Raw genomic sequence first — 17,111 nt, 5'->3', positions numbered from 1 at the left:
AGAGCCACCAGCCACACGTAAGACAAGAGCTAGCTCATGGGAAGGCTGGAAAATGCCCCAAAACCTCCACGACTCGGTACGGCTGCTGGATTAAATGCACGGGACTCGGATACTGCAAATCTGACAGACACAGTGTCACGTCCTCGACAAGACAGAGGCACGGTCACAAGCCACCAGCCCGGTTCCCCAGGTGGTTTTCTCCAGCGGTCACTGAAACGTGAACTGACACATCCACAAAACACTCTCACGCCTGCAGGAGTAAATACGGCTTAAAAATACAACACTCTGGTGAGATTTATTCATTGATTTATTGCATCGTTTCACAAGACAGCTCACATGCACGCGGGTGCCCCGGTTTCGCAACTTGACGGAGGTGATTCCGTACCTGCCACCATTTTTTTAATGTCAACTGTGGTCATTCCCAAGGAAAGGCATGCAGGAGAGAAAACAGCACGTAAAGTTGGGTAAAGAAAGGAAGGAGAAACAAATTTCTGCTTGCCTGCTTCTCCAGCGAGCGCACGGACCTTTCAGCGTTTTGCGTGAAGGTGGGGAGAGACGGAGCGGGGACGGGCTGGGGCTGCCAGCGGGTGCAGGCTGCCCGGCACGGTGGGCGAGCTGCCCGAGGAGGGAATCCCGCTGGGCTGGGCACGGGGATCCTTCTCCCAGGGGAACGAACGGGCCGGCTGCTGAGCGCCGCTGCCCCGGAGGCAGGCAGTGTGCATGGGACAGGCACCCAGCTACGACAACACTCGCTCCAATTAGCTGCAGAGGGGCTAATCACCTCCTCGGCATTTGGCCCACATTCAAGCGCCCTTAATGAACAGGAATATGTGTTGATTTGAGCAGAAGGGTTGGTTCTTAATTAGGGGGCTGCTTCCAGAGCGCTGACTTCAGGCTTCTCTTTAAAACCATGTGGGAGAAAACTTAAAATGCCTTTACATTGTACAGCAATGACTATTCCTCCTCTGAATTTGCCTACTGCCGTGACACCCGAGAGCACCCTGCAAGCAGGGTGTGCACAAGAAATGCTGCTCCCTCGACGCAGAAAAGTTAAAGATTTAAAGAAAAAAAAAAAGAAAAAAGGATGAGCAACATGGAGTAGGTGCCAGTTAATTGTAATAAATATACTTGCCTAATTGAGAGTAAGGCGTTCCTTGTGTCTCAAAATTGCATCCTATAAAGAGATACTACATTTCACACATCACAACTAAGAAACAACAACCACCTGAAAAACACTCATGAGCATTTAACCTTTAACTAAGCATCCAGCCAGCCACGGGAGGCCTGATTCATTAAAAGCCAGAGAGCACGGAGAGGGGTCACAAATATGACCCGTGGGTTTGAGTGTGAACTGTTGGCCGTATTGGTGAGCCTCACCTCTGGGACTTGTGGAGTATCTGCTCTTCCACGGCCAGATCCCATCACAGCCTTCAAGAGCATCAAGTCTGATCGCTACCTGCTCGGGATGCCAAATCATTGGACTTTTCTCCAGAAAAGGGGCAGGAAATTTTAGCCTTGGCAGAATGTCTTGGCTGCTTGGTAAGGATTCTCTAGATTGACTCTCTTGAATCACTTAAACCCAAACCACTCCTTGGAGGACAGGGACTGATGAAAGCAGAGCAGCCACTGGCGTGTCCAGTGAATAGTGACCACCGAGCTCTCCCGGGCTGCCTCCCCTGCTGTCCATGCGGTCTGGGCAGGAGCAGAGCAGGAGAGGGGGTCTCTGGGGGCAGATACCTGGCCTCAGAGCCCCGCCAGCACCCAGAGGGCACCAGGCTGCACCTTTGGCTGCAGCTGCATGGGCAGGGTGTGCTGGGGTGCCTTTCACCCTCCTGCGACTGGGCTGTGCCTGACTGGCCGCAAACACCTCCTGGGAGCTGGGCTGCAGCTGGGGACTGATCCAGGGGCTTGTCCTGATCCAGGAGATTGTCCTCACCAGGTGGAGAGGACAACACGGAGCCCCACGTTGGCACTGCATGGGAGGGCATTTGTGATGGGTGCTGGATTTTAAGGAAATCCAGCACCAGTATTGCTCTGTGACTGGTTTTTACCTCTCCTCGGGCAAGGAAGCAGGCTCTTCACCCTGCTGACGTGCGTGTTGGTGGGACAGCACCTGGCCGTAGTTGTGCTCCATGGCGAGTGCCAAGCAGCACCTCCTGAGGCTGTTTTAATGAATCGCGCCCCTTGCCCCAATTCAAAGAGTGGTTTTCAAGGTCTCTGCGCGTCGCTGTGATACAAGTTCACCTGAGCGCGAAACAGCACGGACACACGGGCACATTCGGACCCCGTTTCGCCCTGCCCCACCACCCCAGACCGTGGCTGCAGGGGTCCGTACTGCACACACAAGTATCGCTCGTGGCCATCGCAGTGGATCTCGGTACACTGGACACAAAGTAAGAAATGTCCGTAACAAAACAGAGTTCAAGCCATTAGTGCACAGCGGTACAATGAGAAATAAAACATAAAAAGCACAAAGAAAAGAAAGTTGCAGGGCCCCTGGTTATTCTGGCAAGGGTCATGCTGCAGCATTCCTCATTCCGGGTTATGGGATGGAAATCAAACAATCGGGGGCCCCCATTCTTCCTGGGCTTACACCAGAGAACGCCATGAATTACTCCATTGGAGCCCATGGAATGGTGTAAATCCAGAGCAGAGGAAGAATCAGGGCCCAGGATCTTTAGCAACGGAAGATGTGCAAAGACTGGTTAGAAAACAGCTCTGAGAGATGCACGGTGCCTGTGGCTCCTTCGCTGGCTACCGATACCATCACTCGTTCTGCCTGTACTGCCCACGAGGACCGGGTGCAAGGAGGGAAGCAAAGTGCTTGTGGGTGCAGCCAGACGAGCAAGGTATCACGGGAGTGGTTTCCTCTGCTCTGCAGAAAACAAGACTTCGATACGATCATGTCTGGTTTTGCAAAAGCTGAGCCTAGTGCTCAAAGCTGAGCAAATGAGATCCACGTCTTAAGGGTCTTAAGAAGCCAGACTGCAAGGGGTCTGTAAGCTGGCCTTAGCTAGACCTTGCTTGCATCTAGGCTTGCTTCTTTCTTAAGAGAGGTCTAGATTTAATTGAGCAAACTGATTTCACAGAACAAATCTCACAGCAGAGGCTGAGTTTTCTGGTTGTGTAGGGAAAGCAAACCATTGAGATGCGCCCACAGGTTTCTCCCAGGGAAGGTTTGTCCTTCTGACTGCCCCTAGACACAAGATCAACACAAACTAGAGATGAGGGATCTGCTCTGCCGGCTGGCTGTGCGAAATGGTTCAGCCATGCCGGCCCTGCCAAGAACAGCACCCATGTAAGGAGTTACTGTGCTGCTCCATCACCCCACGCCTGAAACTGCCCATGCTGGTACGTACAGATGAACACACCACGAGAACTACGCCACTGAAAGTCCCTCTGCGGCAGGAGCAGGCCACTGACAAACAGAAGGAGTTTCCCCTGCCATCCGCATGTCATGGGAAAAACAAACACAACGGAACAAAACAAACAAATAATTTGGAGATGCCCAGAAGCACAGACCAAGAGGACATGCCAGAGGCACTCAGCTCACCGGCTGAATTCAGGGACTGTAAGGAAGAATGCAAGCTCAGCTGGTGGGCCGAAGATCTTAGCTCAAAGTAGGATCTCCCCGGAAAGCTGGGTTGTAGATTAAGGGTGGAGGAGAAAGGACTCATTCTACGAAGCTGCGATCTTTCCAAAGGCACTGGAAAAGGGAGGGTCTGTTCTTCTGACTGCGTGTCTAAACGTAAGATCAATGCAAACTAGAGATCAGAAATCGGGTCTGCCGGACCGTGCCACTCCATCGCCCGAGACCAGACCTCGGACCAGAGCACAGACGCTTCGGCACGCACGGACCCTGCTCTGCTGCAGCGAGCGTGCGTACGGTGCATGGAGCAGAAATGTCTGGTGCTGTGCAACCCAGCGAGACCCTTCAGGAAAGCCTTGTCTCTGACAGTATCGGCAATAAAGATATTTTCATCTTCCAAAATGTTCCCATGTCATCATGACAAATTCAATACGCTTTTCTTTAAAGTGAGTCCTGCACCTCTTCACAGTAACGCACCTAAAAAAATTCACAAGTTACCATGCACCCTTCCCATTGTTCTTCAATACATCTTATACCTTTTTGTGCACAATAATAACTGTCATAAAAGCTAGTCGGTTGCTAACGCTGAAAGGCATTTTTCAGGGCTGTACTAAGCTATATAACCCTAAGTACCACCAAGCACCCACCTTACTCAAAGGTTGTTCGGGATGTTGTGTTCTTGGTATCCCTTTGTACCTGTCAAAACACATCTGAGCCTTACAGTAAGAATTTAACTCGTGATTCACAGCAAAATGTCAGAGTAGAGGGAACCTTTTGGGTCATCAGCTTCCATTCCCCACTACCATAAGTGGTCATCTCCTGCAACTTCTTCCCTAGCCTTGTCAAGGGATATGTTAACATGAAAATGTAGGATCCACCATCCTCCACACATTCAAATCAGATAAACTCCTGGACACTGTATCCCCAGCTTTCCTGTCTTAGCTGTAAATACGGATGGAGCTGGAAATCATGTTAAAACAGATAAATGGAAGCGTTTCTTTGCACAGTGGATTGTGACTTCTGCAACTTGCTGCTGCGCGAGGCTGTGGAAGCAAAGAGTGTCAGTGGGTTCAGACACGGGTTAAATAAATTATTGCACAACAGGTCAGTAAACGGAGCTCAAGGTTAGGGAGGGACATGCCCTCTAACATCTACCAAGAGCAAGAGGAACCACTACCAAGAGTAGCCAGTTCATTGCTCTCCCTAACTCGTATCTTACGTCCCTATAGCTCCTTGCAGCGTATCTCCCCTTGTGTTGTTCACCCCTTCCCAAAAGCTGCCGGTCAAAAAGCCCTGGTTGCTGCTGAGGGTCACTCCACGGTTGGTAAGGAACTTAAAAGTCAGGCCCCAGATGAGGAACTGGGCTTGAAAGAAGAGGAAAGCTTCTGGTGCTTGACTAGGCTGGGGAAGTGCTCTCTTGGGTGGTGCCCAAGCCCCTTTGCCACATCCCCAGCTCGGGCGGGTGGCAGAGGCAGCTGGGAGCGGCTGCTCGTGATGTTGGCAGAGTTGGCCTAGTTTGGGAACCCAGGAGAGGGGACAGCAGGGCAGAGTGTGACAAGCCAGGTGTTCCTCCCTGATCCTCTGCTCCTAGGCTTGTGTCTCACCAAAGATGCAAGAAGCCAAAACCAGGCTTGCCATGCCTAAAGCTGGAGACTCAAAGCAGCCGAGAGATGGCAGAGCGGAGACACACACTGGCTGTGCATGCACAGCTGCAGGCAGCACAGGTGGCACATGCCAGGAGAGCATGGCTGAAGGCACGAAGCAGCCCAGTGGAAGGGCCAAGGTGTGGGCAGTCAAGCAGACCTGGGGATGGGTGAGAATGAAGCAGCAGGTTTTGGCAGGAGGGAGGTCGAACCTCTGCACCAGCCAGGAGTGCAGGTCTGGCCCTGGGGAGCAGGCAGGGACGCTCAGCACTGCTGAGCTCCTCTTCTCTATCTCCACCTGGGGCGAATTGGTCCTTCATTCCACCATCCAGCTTGCTGGACAGCCCGTGGAAAGAAACAACACTGGAGGGACTCAGAAGTCATCTCAGAAATCCTTGGGAGAGAAAAGCAGCCCAGCAGCCAGCCCACCTGCAGACTCTAATCCCACTGCAACTGGGACATCTCCTCCTCTGCTCCTTGCTACCAAGCATTAGTTGCCTCTTCCTGGGAGCAGCCGTTTCCATCCCACCTTGACCAGCAGACTGGAGCCAGGGGCTTCTGTGAGGCTTCTTCAGAGGCTGCTCTTGCTACAGCCACGAATGCAACATGGAACTGTGCATTGTGCACAGCCCCAAGGCTGTGGGTAGGGTGAAAACGGGAAAGTGCCGGGAGGAAAACAGACTGGGTCCCAAAGTCAGCAGGAGACTGGCCAGAGGTTGGAAAATCTGCTGGATGAGGCAAGACCAAGAGAGCTGGGGCTGCCCAGACCAGAGAAGAGGAGGCTGGGGGAAGACCTGAGGCCTCCCGGAGGCAAGGGCAGGCGAGCAGTGCTGTCACCAGCCAAGCTTTGTAAGATGTCTGTGCCTAACGACAGGGTCACCTTGCCAACTTTCTTCCAGACTGATTTCCAAGCCTACAACTGAACTTCACGCAGGTGCTGAAGAAACAGAGAAGTTACGACAGGCTCCACATTGCAGTGCCTTAGAGCCTGCAGCAATGGTCCTGGGAGGCAGTGGCTAAGATGTTTCAGGGCAAGAGATACTCCTAGGGCTACTGAGAAACAGCCTGATGTCAGGTAGGGAGAGGACACATTTCAAGGTAAGGACCATGGCAGCCCTTCCTGCCATTTGGCTGTGCTGATGATGAGCATCTTCATCCCTGGGAAACCCTATAGGGTCTGGCACATGGGAAGGGCTCTGGGGCACACACCTTCTCCCAGCCAGGAGCCACCTTGCCCTGCTGGTGGCATTGAGCACCAGCTTTAAAGAGTGAACTGCAATTTCCTCAGCTGGAAAACGTAATTCCATTGGAATGAGCAGGAGAAGACATGCCACAGTACGGGCTGGGAAGGTGCTCTGCAGCTTGCTGTACACTTGTGCGTGTGCTGCCTTCCCGTGGGACATTCCTCTCAGTGCTGGCTTGCCTCGGCTGTTCAGCTGGGCAGGACCACAGAGGCATGCCTGCAGAGGCCCAGACACAACCTTACCCTCTTCTCATCCTTGTTCTCTTCAGATGCTGAGAGCCTGCAAGACATTCCACTCCCTGCTCTAGCCTCCACAGCCCATTTCACTGCTCACCGAAGGCAAAAGAAAGACTTCAGATAACTTCCACAGGATGTGGATAAGGACCTCGTGCTAGGACTAGAAGCCAACTTTTAAATAACACCCTCTAAGCAGAATTTCTCATAACCACTTAGAGCAGGACAGCCGTGTTCAGAGAGATGCTCTCTTCATATCGAGCCCGTATCTTCTTTTGTCCCTTTTTCCTGCATGAACACTTTGCAGCAAGCTGCAGAGCATGGTTGAAGGGGAAAGCTAAGCCTACTTCAGACAAAATAGCACTTAAAGGCCTGATGCTGCTGTAAAAGCCAGGAATAAAAGCCTAACCGAGAGCTGTGATGTGCGAGGCGGCTCTATTCAACAAGTCACTCGGATATCCGGAAGCTGCACACAGATGTAATTTATTTCACTTTGAGTCCAAAAAGCTCAGACAGCCTCTAAGAGCAGAAAATGCTCCAGGCCCATTTGACTTTTTCTCCCTCTTTCTCTTGTGCTGGAATAACAAAAGCAAAAGCCCATTCAGGGAAAGGCTGAATGCAGCAAACTTTCATCCGATGCTCAGAAGAGTGAAACATCCGTTTGCTGGCACAGAGCGAGGCACCAGCCCCAAGCACAGCCTGGCCTGCTGGGACCACAAACAGCTATTTTCTCCCAGGTTCCTTCGTATTTTTGAGCTGTGCAGTAGGTGAGCTTGGCTCGACAATGAAAACACCTATGAGAGGAGAGCAGAGCTGGAAAGATCATAGCAGGGACCCTGCAAACTCCTGGCTAGGGCGACTTAAAGCCCAACTGGTTTTCGTTAGGAAATTGTGTTTCAAATGGGTCTTATGAGACACCAACGTGATGAGAAGCTCTGCTGTCTCCTGCAAAGGCTGGTGAAGCTGGGCATCGAAGTGGGTGAGAACTGTTGATCTTCAGGCTTTGGGGGCAGTCCTGGCCGCCCCAGTGTGGGGCTGGATCCGAGTTGTCCCATCCTTGGATCTCCAGAGGAATGCTGCATCTTCGTTGATGCTGGTGCCCAGCTTTGCAAACATGCACACAGCTCTCAGACAGATGTGCCAAGGCCTTTGTGGCCTGTGATTTGAGTCTTTTTCCTCTTGTATGAGAAATGTTTGCCACAGATTTGCTGTCCACTCTACCCCTGCCACGTGTGAGTGCCATTCTTCACTGACCTGTCCTGGCATATGCTCTTTCTGAGCTGGAACAGTTACCTCCTGCAGATGGGTGCAGGCAAGCAAGTGAAAACGCTCTGCACAGCCTTGTTCTGCTTCTGTCCATAAATCGGTTTCCAGCAGAAACCCCTTTTTCTCCTTACTCAAAGCCACCAGAGGTGCTCTGTGGCAAGAAGGATCTCACCCTCTTTCTGCCCCACCAGCAGCCCCAGGAGCTATGTGTGTTCCCTTCTTACCCCAGACTGTGTCTGCCGGCAGCAGCTGGGGCTGCAGGGACACGCTGCTGCTCTTGAGCCAGCTGCCAGCCAGGTCTGGCAATGCTGCTGCAAAATAAATCTTCACATGGCTTGGAAAAGACAGATTATAGTCTGGGAGTAAGGAAAAGGGATTCCACCAAGCATGTAAAACTCCCAAGGAGGGGTTTCTTGCCTGGCAGCAAGGCAGGCGTGCTGATGGGGGCTGATTCCTTCCTTCATGGCTGCATCTCCCGCTGCTTCTGACTCCCACCTCGTTTCTCAGAGCTAACCCTACGACTCTCTACCTGCATGTCAGAAGCAAGCCGATTTTCCACAATGGATTAAGTGCCTGGTGTGACAAATGTACTTAAAGTCAGGTTGGGAGACTCCTCTGCAACCTGCAAGGGAGTGTTTAATATTCTGAGTGCCTGCCTGTGCGGGGGTGATGCAGACAACGCCGGCGTGGCTGGCTGTACGCCCCGTGGGTCAGCAAGGACACCCGTGCGCCTCCACGGTCCCTCTGCTCTCTGCCGTGCACTGCCAGGGGCTGGAGGAGACATCGTGCGGTTATGGCATTGTGCAGCCACGCACAGCCTTTAGTGTCTCAGGAGCAATGTTGACAGAGTTGTTTTGTTTTAAATGGAATTAATGAAAACACTGAGCTTCCCTTTGTGTAATACAAACCCTGCTGCAACCAGATTTTAAATACCTCTCTGCAAGATGGCTCTCACTGTACCTCCCCAAAGAACATCTGCAAAGGAAAGGAGTGAGAGAGAAATTCTGGCACTGTTCAAGGCTCCTGACATAAACTTTCCTCCTCCTGTCAGTGCTGGCTTTCCCGCAATGACTGCTGAGGTACTGGAGGACCAGCGGAGCGGTTCCCTGTAGTGCAATGCTAAGCTTGGGTGGGCTGGACGGGCCCCAAGCGTGCGTGTGAGCAGTGTCCGAGCGCTTCGGACTGGAGCTGTTGCAATGCCTTACCCTCAGATGTCTGGAGGACCAGGGTCTTGCTGTACGGGCTGACTCCTGTTTTGTTGAAGGCTTTGACACGTGCGCTGTATGTGCTGTTGAAGTGAAGCCCGTCCACCGTGCACATGGTCTCCTTGCCCACGTACACCTCCTGCAAAGCAAGCACAATTAGTGCCCAGACCATGGAGTCCCGCAGGTGGGAGAAACAGCTCCCGGCGGGCGTGACACACAGGGTTCAGCCATGCTCTGCTCTCTGGGACAGACTCATGAGCATTGCATATGGCTAAAGCAGAGCAAAATGGCCCTGTGATTTATTCTTTGACAATACTGCCCCATAAAACCAGTTTCTATAGGGGAAGGACATGCTACTCATACAACCAAGTCATAAGGCATCAATCCCAGCCAAGCTCCCACTGAATCCCAGAGGGGCTCGGCCAGAGAGAGGAATTTATACAGACTGAGCCCAGGACACAGAAACATCCTCGCAGAAAACAATTTTCCATGCTCTTGGGTGGCAGGATCGAAGCATTCCCTCATACAAAACAAGGTGATCACACTGAATGGGTGCTGACTCCCCGGCTTCTGCTGCTGTAGCCCTGCTCAGGAATGGAGCTGTGCGAGCAGGGACAGCAGTGAACAGGCCTATGGGCTACTAAAATGCATAGGACTGACTTGTACTTAGCAGATCCCAAGACAAAGCCCTGTTTGCTGCCCTTCGTGCAGCAGACGGAGGCTCTGCGCAGAAGCAGCGCACCTGCGTGGGAAGGCTTCGCTGCCCTCCACCCACTCCAGAGCCTGTTCCACTTTGCTGCCCGAGGTGATAGGGTGCTGCTGCTTCCAGAGCCAATGCTAGAATCAGGCTCCTTTTCTTGCCAGGTGGGTGCATGTCCCCAGAGCTTATAGGGGTGACTGCACGCTCCGCTGCACTGCAGAGCAGAGATAATGGCTTCCACCCCTCCTGAGACCCTGACCAGGGCTGGCAGCAGTCCAGGCCACAGGGGACCTGGAAGCAGCGACGAGTCAGTGCTCAGGGTCAAGGAGGGCAATGCAGGTGTCCTAATGAACTGAGTGAGATCAGTGGTGGGACGCTAAGGTGGCCCTGATTTCCCTGGGCTCCAGCACCCACAGAGCTCTCTCTGGCAGCTGGCACACCATGAGAGAGTACAGCTCCCACTTCACCACCCCAGGCTCACTGCAAGGAGTCCCTTTGTGGCTTGACACCCAAAGACAGCGTCCTCTTGCCTGAGGACACTGTGCCAGCCTCTCCTGCCTATTTGTGTGGGAGGTAGCTAACAGGCTGGGCTACACGCTGGCCTGCTCTCAGTAGGGACAGTCACCTGTATGACAGTCGGCACTTCCAGCTCACTGGGCAAATCTCTGCCTGACATGGTTGGTCAACTCGCTGCTTTTGGGCAGGACAATGACTCAGTGATTTGAGAAGCCAGTGACACCCCCCTCCGTGGCACCAGCCGCATCCCATCGGCTGGAGCAGGCCTCTCTAACCCCAGCGGCAGGAACACCACGTACATCCAAGCCCCTTCTCACTGCTGGTGGGAGAAGACTGGTGTGCTGGGGAACTGCCCTCACCTTGCTGGGGGTGGCTGTGCTGAGCCTTGGACTCCCTCCAGATCCCACCCACATCACCTCTCTTCTGCCTCAGCTCTGCTCTGGCTCTGAGTTTCTTGTGGATGAATTCAGAAAATGCAATGGCCTGGTCCCTGCGCCTGCTCTTGGTGGATGTGAACACACCAGGATAATTATCAGTGTGTCGGATCAGAGAAAAATAATATTTTAATTGTGTAATGACAGCAATTTAAAAGCCCTCAGGCCTTAAACACCTCTGCTTGCTGGCAGCTGGCAAATCATGAGCACTTCATGGCAATTAGCATACCCTGCAAGAAATATTTAGCAACCCAAAAAGATGGACCTTCAAATGCGTTCTTTGTGTTTGAAAGTCATATTGGTCACTGGAAAGGTGTTTCCACCCCCTCAAGTAACCTTGCCCGCACCAGAAGGGCCCACAGCTTGTCTGCACTGTCAGCTTCCCTGGGCACCCCAGCAGCAAGTCTCATCTTTCCAGGGAAGGAGTGAACTTGCAAAAAGTCTGGGGACCATTTTGGCCTCTTCATGGCAGGGCAATATTGGAACCAGGAGCAACACCTTGCTGCCGGGACTGGCTTCGTGCTCCAAGCACCTACCCTGAACTGGCCGCCATTGCCATCGTCGAGCTCCAGGATGTAGCCTTCCACCTGCACCGTCGACAAGGGGGGCTGCTTCCAGGACAAGGTGGCACTGTTGTTGTGGGTGCAACACTCCTCTAGCTGCAGGATTGGGGGGGCCGGCACTGGGGAGGAAACTAAACACAAATTAGTGTAAGCCTGGCTGCTAGCACCACAGAGGAGGAGCAGGGGATAGCCGTGGCATGCACGTTTCAGCTGGAGCATGGAGGATGTATTTATTGCCTTGGAAGCCAGCACAGCACAAGGGATGTAACTGCAATCTCACGGGTGTGAGGTGGGGAGGAAGCAGAAAGGACAGTTCTCCAAACAAGCTCCACCAAATTCCTCCACTCTGCAGCCTGGTGAAGCTGAGATTTCCCCAGAGCTTCTCTGCTTTATCCTCGTTTTCTAATGAATTTTGGTGAAATACGGCAGTGCAACAATATACCTGGCACAGAACTGCCTGGACTCTTCACAGCAGCTGGTCCCAGACCTGGGACACCCTCCCAGGGGCACTCTGCAGAGCTGGCTGCAGCTGTGGGCCTGGCCTTATCTACAACCCAGCAGCAAGCACTGTTCCGCTTTTCCACCACACAGATTCACTGCAACAAAACAAGTGATGCCAGAGCAGCAGAGATGAACCTCGGGCCCTACAGAATAGAGAGCACCTGATGTTTTTGGCATGGCAGAGTCTGTTCTGAAAGGGGAGGTGATCACACAAACTGCGAGACTTGGTGTCTCTCACCGATGCTGTTTTAGTGCCAGGGAATGATAGCCCTTGACCTGCCAAAAAAGGCTCAGGGTCATTCCGTGCTGTCCCAAGCAGAGCACCCACGCCCAGGGGTTCCCGTGGGGCTCCCAGGGCTGCCCCCTCTGCCAGCTCAGCCATCAAACAGCTCTGGCTGCTGAACACCTCCTAGGGAGGCATAAGCACGTTTCAGAAAGGTCTCCAAACAGGCACCAGACAGTCCTCAGCCCCTGCATGCTGCTGGAACTGATGCTGGGCAGCTGTGCACCCTGTAGCCTCCCATCAGCTACACAGGGGACATAAAGGACTGTGAGGGCTTTTTCTGCTCCAGCTGCTGTATTTGGGCATTTGCAGGTGCATATTGCAGCCTGCTTCTGCTCTGCAAAGCATGGAGGAGTGACAGCACAACAAGGAAAGGGGGTGTCCTCTGACACATCCCACCCCTGGCCAGGGAGAGCCCTCACAAACCTCCTCTCAACAGAGCTCCTCATTCTCCATCCTCATCCTCATTGCTCAAAGTCTGACAAAAGCCAGTGAAAAAAAGATGTGGAGGAGCCATGGATGCCCGGGAGAGAAGAGACTTGCTGGCAAAGGTTCACCACTCACCACCCCCCTCTGTGACTCCTCTACCTCCTGGGTCAGATCCTCAGCAGGAACCACCAGGCCAAGGGCCTGGAGAAAACGAGTGGAGAAAGACCTCATGTTACAGCTAATACTGTAGAGGGGATGCTGCTCGTGGCCAGCACGTGCTGGCAATGGATGCGGGATGCCCTGTACCTATTGCTCACCTCGGCTCTTTATTGAGACCTCTGGCATTGCCCTGCCTCCCCTGGTGGGGCAACATGTGTTTGGGATCCAAACCCAACCTTCTGCAAAGTCTAAAAAACATCAACTTATTTCCACAGCGAGGGTGAGATGAGAGGACAGCCTATGTCAGCTCTGCCCTGCCTCCACAGAGGAGGGCGGGCAGCTAAACTTGCAGCAGATTTGCTCTTATTAATTAAAAATAACCCTCTGGGCTAAATTGAAAGAAGGGAGGGCAGGAACATGGTAACGTCTCCACAATTTGTGTGTAAGCAAAACAGTAACCCAGCCCTCGCTGGGTTTAGCTCCCCTCCCTATCAAAAAATGTTGCTGACACTTCAAATTAACGGCCTGGCTAACGATAAGCAAAGACGAGTGCTCCCAGCAGCCGTGCCCGACCCATCACTCTCACTGCAGCAAATACCAGCGGGGCCAATATTTGAAGACACTTATTATCGTTACAGAGGAAGCACATGGTCAACAGCCTTCCTGTGTCTGACCACTGAGAAATACTGGTGTGTGCAAATGGCTCCGAAGTCAGGAAATCCAGCCGTGATGGCAATGAAGAGCTGTGCCACACCTGCAGCTGGTGACCCTTCCTCCACGCAGCATATTTGCACCGGCTGAAGGTACAGGCCTGCGTTCCATGTCCTCCTGAGCTCGCTGTGCCACAGCCCATTTGCATCTTCTGTCAGGTTCCCAGGGCTTGCCAAGTCGCAAATTGCTCCCAGGTTACAGCGGCCCTCTGCTTCCTGCAGAGCGATGCAAATGCAGTGGCTCTCCGCGGTATGGGAGAGTGAGCACAGAGGGAACACAGAAGGAGGAGGAAATTAAAATTGAAATGAAGGTCTAAAACAACAGCGAGGAGAGGGGAGGGAGGAAGGACCCTGAGCCAAGTGTCGTGGCTCTTTGTGCCTTTGTGTTTGGAGGGACAAGGTGGCTGCCTGCAAGCAGGCAGCTTGCTAGCTGGCCGATGCCAGATGCTGCTCAGCACTGACCAAGCGAGCATGTGTGAGCAAAGGTTTGGGAAGTCCCTTGTGCTGCTCCCAAGACCCTGGTCCCAACCTCCACCAGCTGAGCAGGGACCAGCCTGGCTCTCCTGGCGCTGCAGAGAGCTTTCTAAAGCACTGCCAAGCAAAACCAAGCTCCCAGCACCTTGATCTGGCAGACAGCTGCCCAGGGATCAGAGACAGGGAGGCAGATAGCTGGCCCAGGGGTGCAAAATACACTGGAACGGGCATAACTCTGGGACTGGGGTGCCCAATCTTGCTGGGAAAAGATGAGAAACTGTCCTCTGCTGCCCCTTCCCTGTGATGAGTTGCACGGAAGCACTCAGCAAGAGCAGAGACAGGCTTCTGAAAGGCACTGGAAACGTTCTTACCTTTCATCTGCACAAAGTCAAGCTGGTGGATGGATTGTAGCAGAGGGGCGTTGTCAAGGTTCAGGTCAAAGTCCGTGGTCATCCGGGGTGTGAGCGTCCCCTTTCCCCACTGGTCCTCGGTTAAGTGCACTCTCCTGATGAGAGCGTCGGAGATCTGGTGGCAAGGAGCAGCCTCAGCTACCAAGGGCCACCTGGGCTGCGTGCTGTGCCCTGTCCCTACCCCGCTCACCAGCTCCCCTGCGCCTCCCGGGCTGCCACTTCTGTCCCTGACTGCCAAAGGCTGGGACATCACACATGGCTTCTAGCATCACCCTTTGCTGCAGGCTCAGATTGGCAGAGGGACCCCAGGAGCTCTGGGGATTATTTTAAAGGTGGGGTCTAGTACCGAAGGGACCAGCCCAAGAATGAACAGTGGGATGCAGTTCTCAAGTGCTGTACGTCCATCTCTGGCTGGAGAACCACAGGACAGCACGTTTTGATCACTGCTCTGGAGATTCACCACCGTCTGCTTCAACCCTCTGTTCCTCTGGTCAGAGTAAGAAATGTCACTGGACAGGTTCTGCTTCTGTCCTGCTGTGACTTGGAGGTGATGAGAGGTTGGCCCTTGAATTTATGGCTGGAAAAGCTGGGAACATCATCTTTGGAGTAACTCCCCCAACTCCACTGTATTACCCCAGGACCCTCATCTGTGCAATGCCTTTCCCACTCCCCTCGTAGCCCAGACGTGAGCAGCTCCACACCAACCTGCAGGAAGCCGCTGGGGTCGTTCTCCTTGATGACCTCCAGGCAGTATTCCATCAGGCCCGTGGTCTGGCGCAGCTTGACCGTGCAGTGAGAAATCTGGTCTCGCACCACCTGCAACGGGACAAGGAGAGCTGCGCTGCTCGGAGCTGAGGGGTTTTGGGAGACGGGGAGGAAATGGGCTTGGGTGCTGCGTGGGCACAGGGACATGGTCAGGGCAACACGAAGGGAGATGAAGACTCAAGGGAAGAGAAAAAGGCAGAACTGGCCAAAACTCATACACCAAATTCCGGATCTTTGAAAACCTGGTGAACAACAACAAGCCTTGTTTAGCTCAAAATTATTAACCCATGTAATTATTCAAAGCAGTAGGGCAGTTCCTTGTTCTGCCTTTAATTAAGACAGCTTCCAAATGACAGCTTATGAACTCCCTGCAATGCAAATGCCTGCCTCTATAGATACACAACTGCTGCTGCAGCCTCTGTGGGGCTGCCCTACCTGTCCTCGGCACGGAGCCGGGCTGCGGGGTTGGCTCTGGGGCAGCTGAACCCAACCACCCCGGGTGAGGAGCGAGCCTGGTATGTTGGTATTTCCAAGAGGAATGAATGCACCACCTCCCCCAGCTTCAGCTCTGACTAGTGATCCGTTTGAGGTGCTCATCTGGCCATCAGCTGAGATGGACCACTCTGCAGAATCGCCTCATCTGAGAAGCTGGTGGAGACACCAGCTGCGGTGGGAGTCTAGGGATGAGCTCAGGTGTGCCAGTGAGAGGAGACAAATCCTGCATGCCTTGTGTCAGGGCTCCCTACAGCATGACAAGCTCTGCCTGGGGCTGCCCGGGCTGCCCGCTAAAGCATGTCTTCTTGCACCCATGGATGGTTCCCCCAGGGGAACATGTTTCAGCATCTCAGCAGTGGAGTACAACCAAGTGTGTGGTTTGGCCAGTGCCCACGGGCTCTGCTGACCTTCCCCAAAACCCAGCGGGGAGGACACGGTTCAGGCTCCCACACTGCGAGGGTGTATTTGAAGGTTGGCTGGTCCCTCAGACCTGCAAGGTGCTCCCTCACGCTGAATCCCCACAGGAGACAGTGCAGGTCTGCACCCGGCATCAGTGGGATTTCTTCAGCAGGACAGATAGACCGACCTGGTGGCAGATGGGAGACTGGCAGAGTGGCTCAGGAAGACAGATTTCATGCTTTAGAGGAATGTACCCATAGCAGATGATTTTTTGTTTTTCTGGAAGAGCTTTAAGGGTGTGTAAAGTTCTTCACTAAGGCTGAACAATGCTATGCAGCTCTAGAGCCCTCAGCTATTCAGGATGTTACAGAGAGTAAAGATATGAGCTTCACGTCAGCATCTGCAGCTGCACGTGATGGAAAAGACTGCAATAAGCAGCGATTAACATTTCTGAAGGCAGAGTTATGTCCTCAGCATCGCAGTCGGTGAATCCCGTCGCCTGTGTGCCCACTGCTCCGCAGGCGCAGCAGTGCTCGAATGACCGCCCTGGGCTGAGGAGCACCTCCTCCTGTGAGCATCCCTATAACGAAGCATGTGTCAGCCTCCTTGCCGTGAATGAACTTGTGTTTCAAGGCGGGGCGATGACTCCTGCAGGGCAATCAATCACATCATATGTTGCTTAATTATAATTTAATCACCTCTACTTAATCACCTAACAGGAAGAAAAGAATCCTGCAACTTGGAACAACACATCTGCTTCTGTGACATGCTGTGAAGCACTCTCCCAGCCAGCTCCTTTTTTTTAGGGAGTTGCTGTTTGCAGAGCCACCCCTGAGATTCTTTTAGCAATCCCAGCCTGTGGCAGAGGGAGGCCAGAGCAAGCCTGGGCGCTGGAGAGGGGGCTGCAGCCAGCGCACCCCATGTGCAGGGCGGACAAGGCAGCAGGGGGAGCTCCCATATTGCTCCTCTGGACCAAGACGTGTGTACGGAGGCTTGCAGAGATGCTGGATCGCTTGAGATGGGGCCTAGCAAGCAGCATGATCAGCACGATCAGCACACTCCGGTTTTGGGCTCAGACACTGTCATTAGAGGG

General features: G+C 53.3%; 1 protein-coding gene across 8 annotated transcripts in view; it reads right to left on the bottom strand.

The window, feature by feature from the left end:
- Window positions 1–17,111, bottom strand: part of TRIM9 (tripartite motif containing 9) — a 70,742-nt gene that overhangs the window by 5,663 nt on the left and 47,968 nt on the right. For 2 of the 8 annotated variants that reach the window (XR_010374533.1, XM_064461145.1), the window contains exons 4-10: window positions 15,065–15,175; window positions 14,321–14,474; window positions 11,367–11,524; window positions 9,181–9,319; window positions 3,554–3,742; window positions 1,133–1,174; window positions 386–409 (exon numbers count right to left, since the gene is read on the bottom strand). Coding sequence is in view for 7 of the 8 variants with exons in the window: in XM_064461145.1 (XP_064317215.1) it covers window positions 386–409; window positions 1,133–1,174; window positions 3,554–3,742; window positions 9,181–9,319; window positions 11,367–11,524; window positions 14,321–14,474; window positions 15,065–15,175 (817 nt within the window). In the remaining variant the exon portion in view is untranslated. The other 6 variants (XM_064461147.1, XM_064461152.1, XM_064461146.1 and 3 more) reach the window with 5 other exon arrangements.

This window comes from Phalacrocorax carbo, chromosome 9, assembly GCF_963921805.1.
Source record: "Phalacrocorax carbo chromosome 9, bPhaCar2.1, whole genome shotgun sequence".
NCBI lineage: Eukaryota > Metazoa > Chordata > Aves > Suliformes > Phalacrocoracidae > Phalacrocorax > Phalacrocorax carbo.
This window is presented reverse-complemented; position numbering and strand designations above follow the sequence as displayed.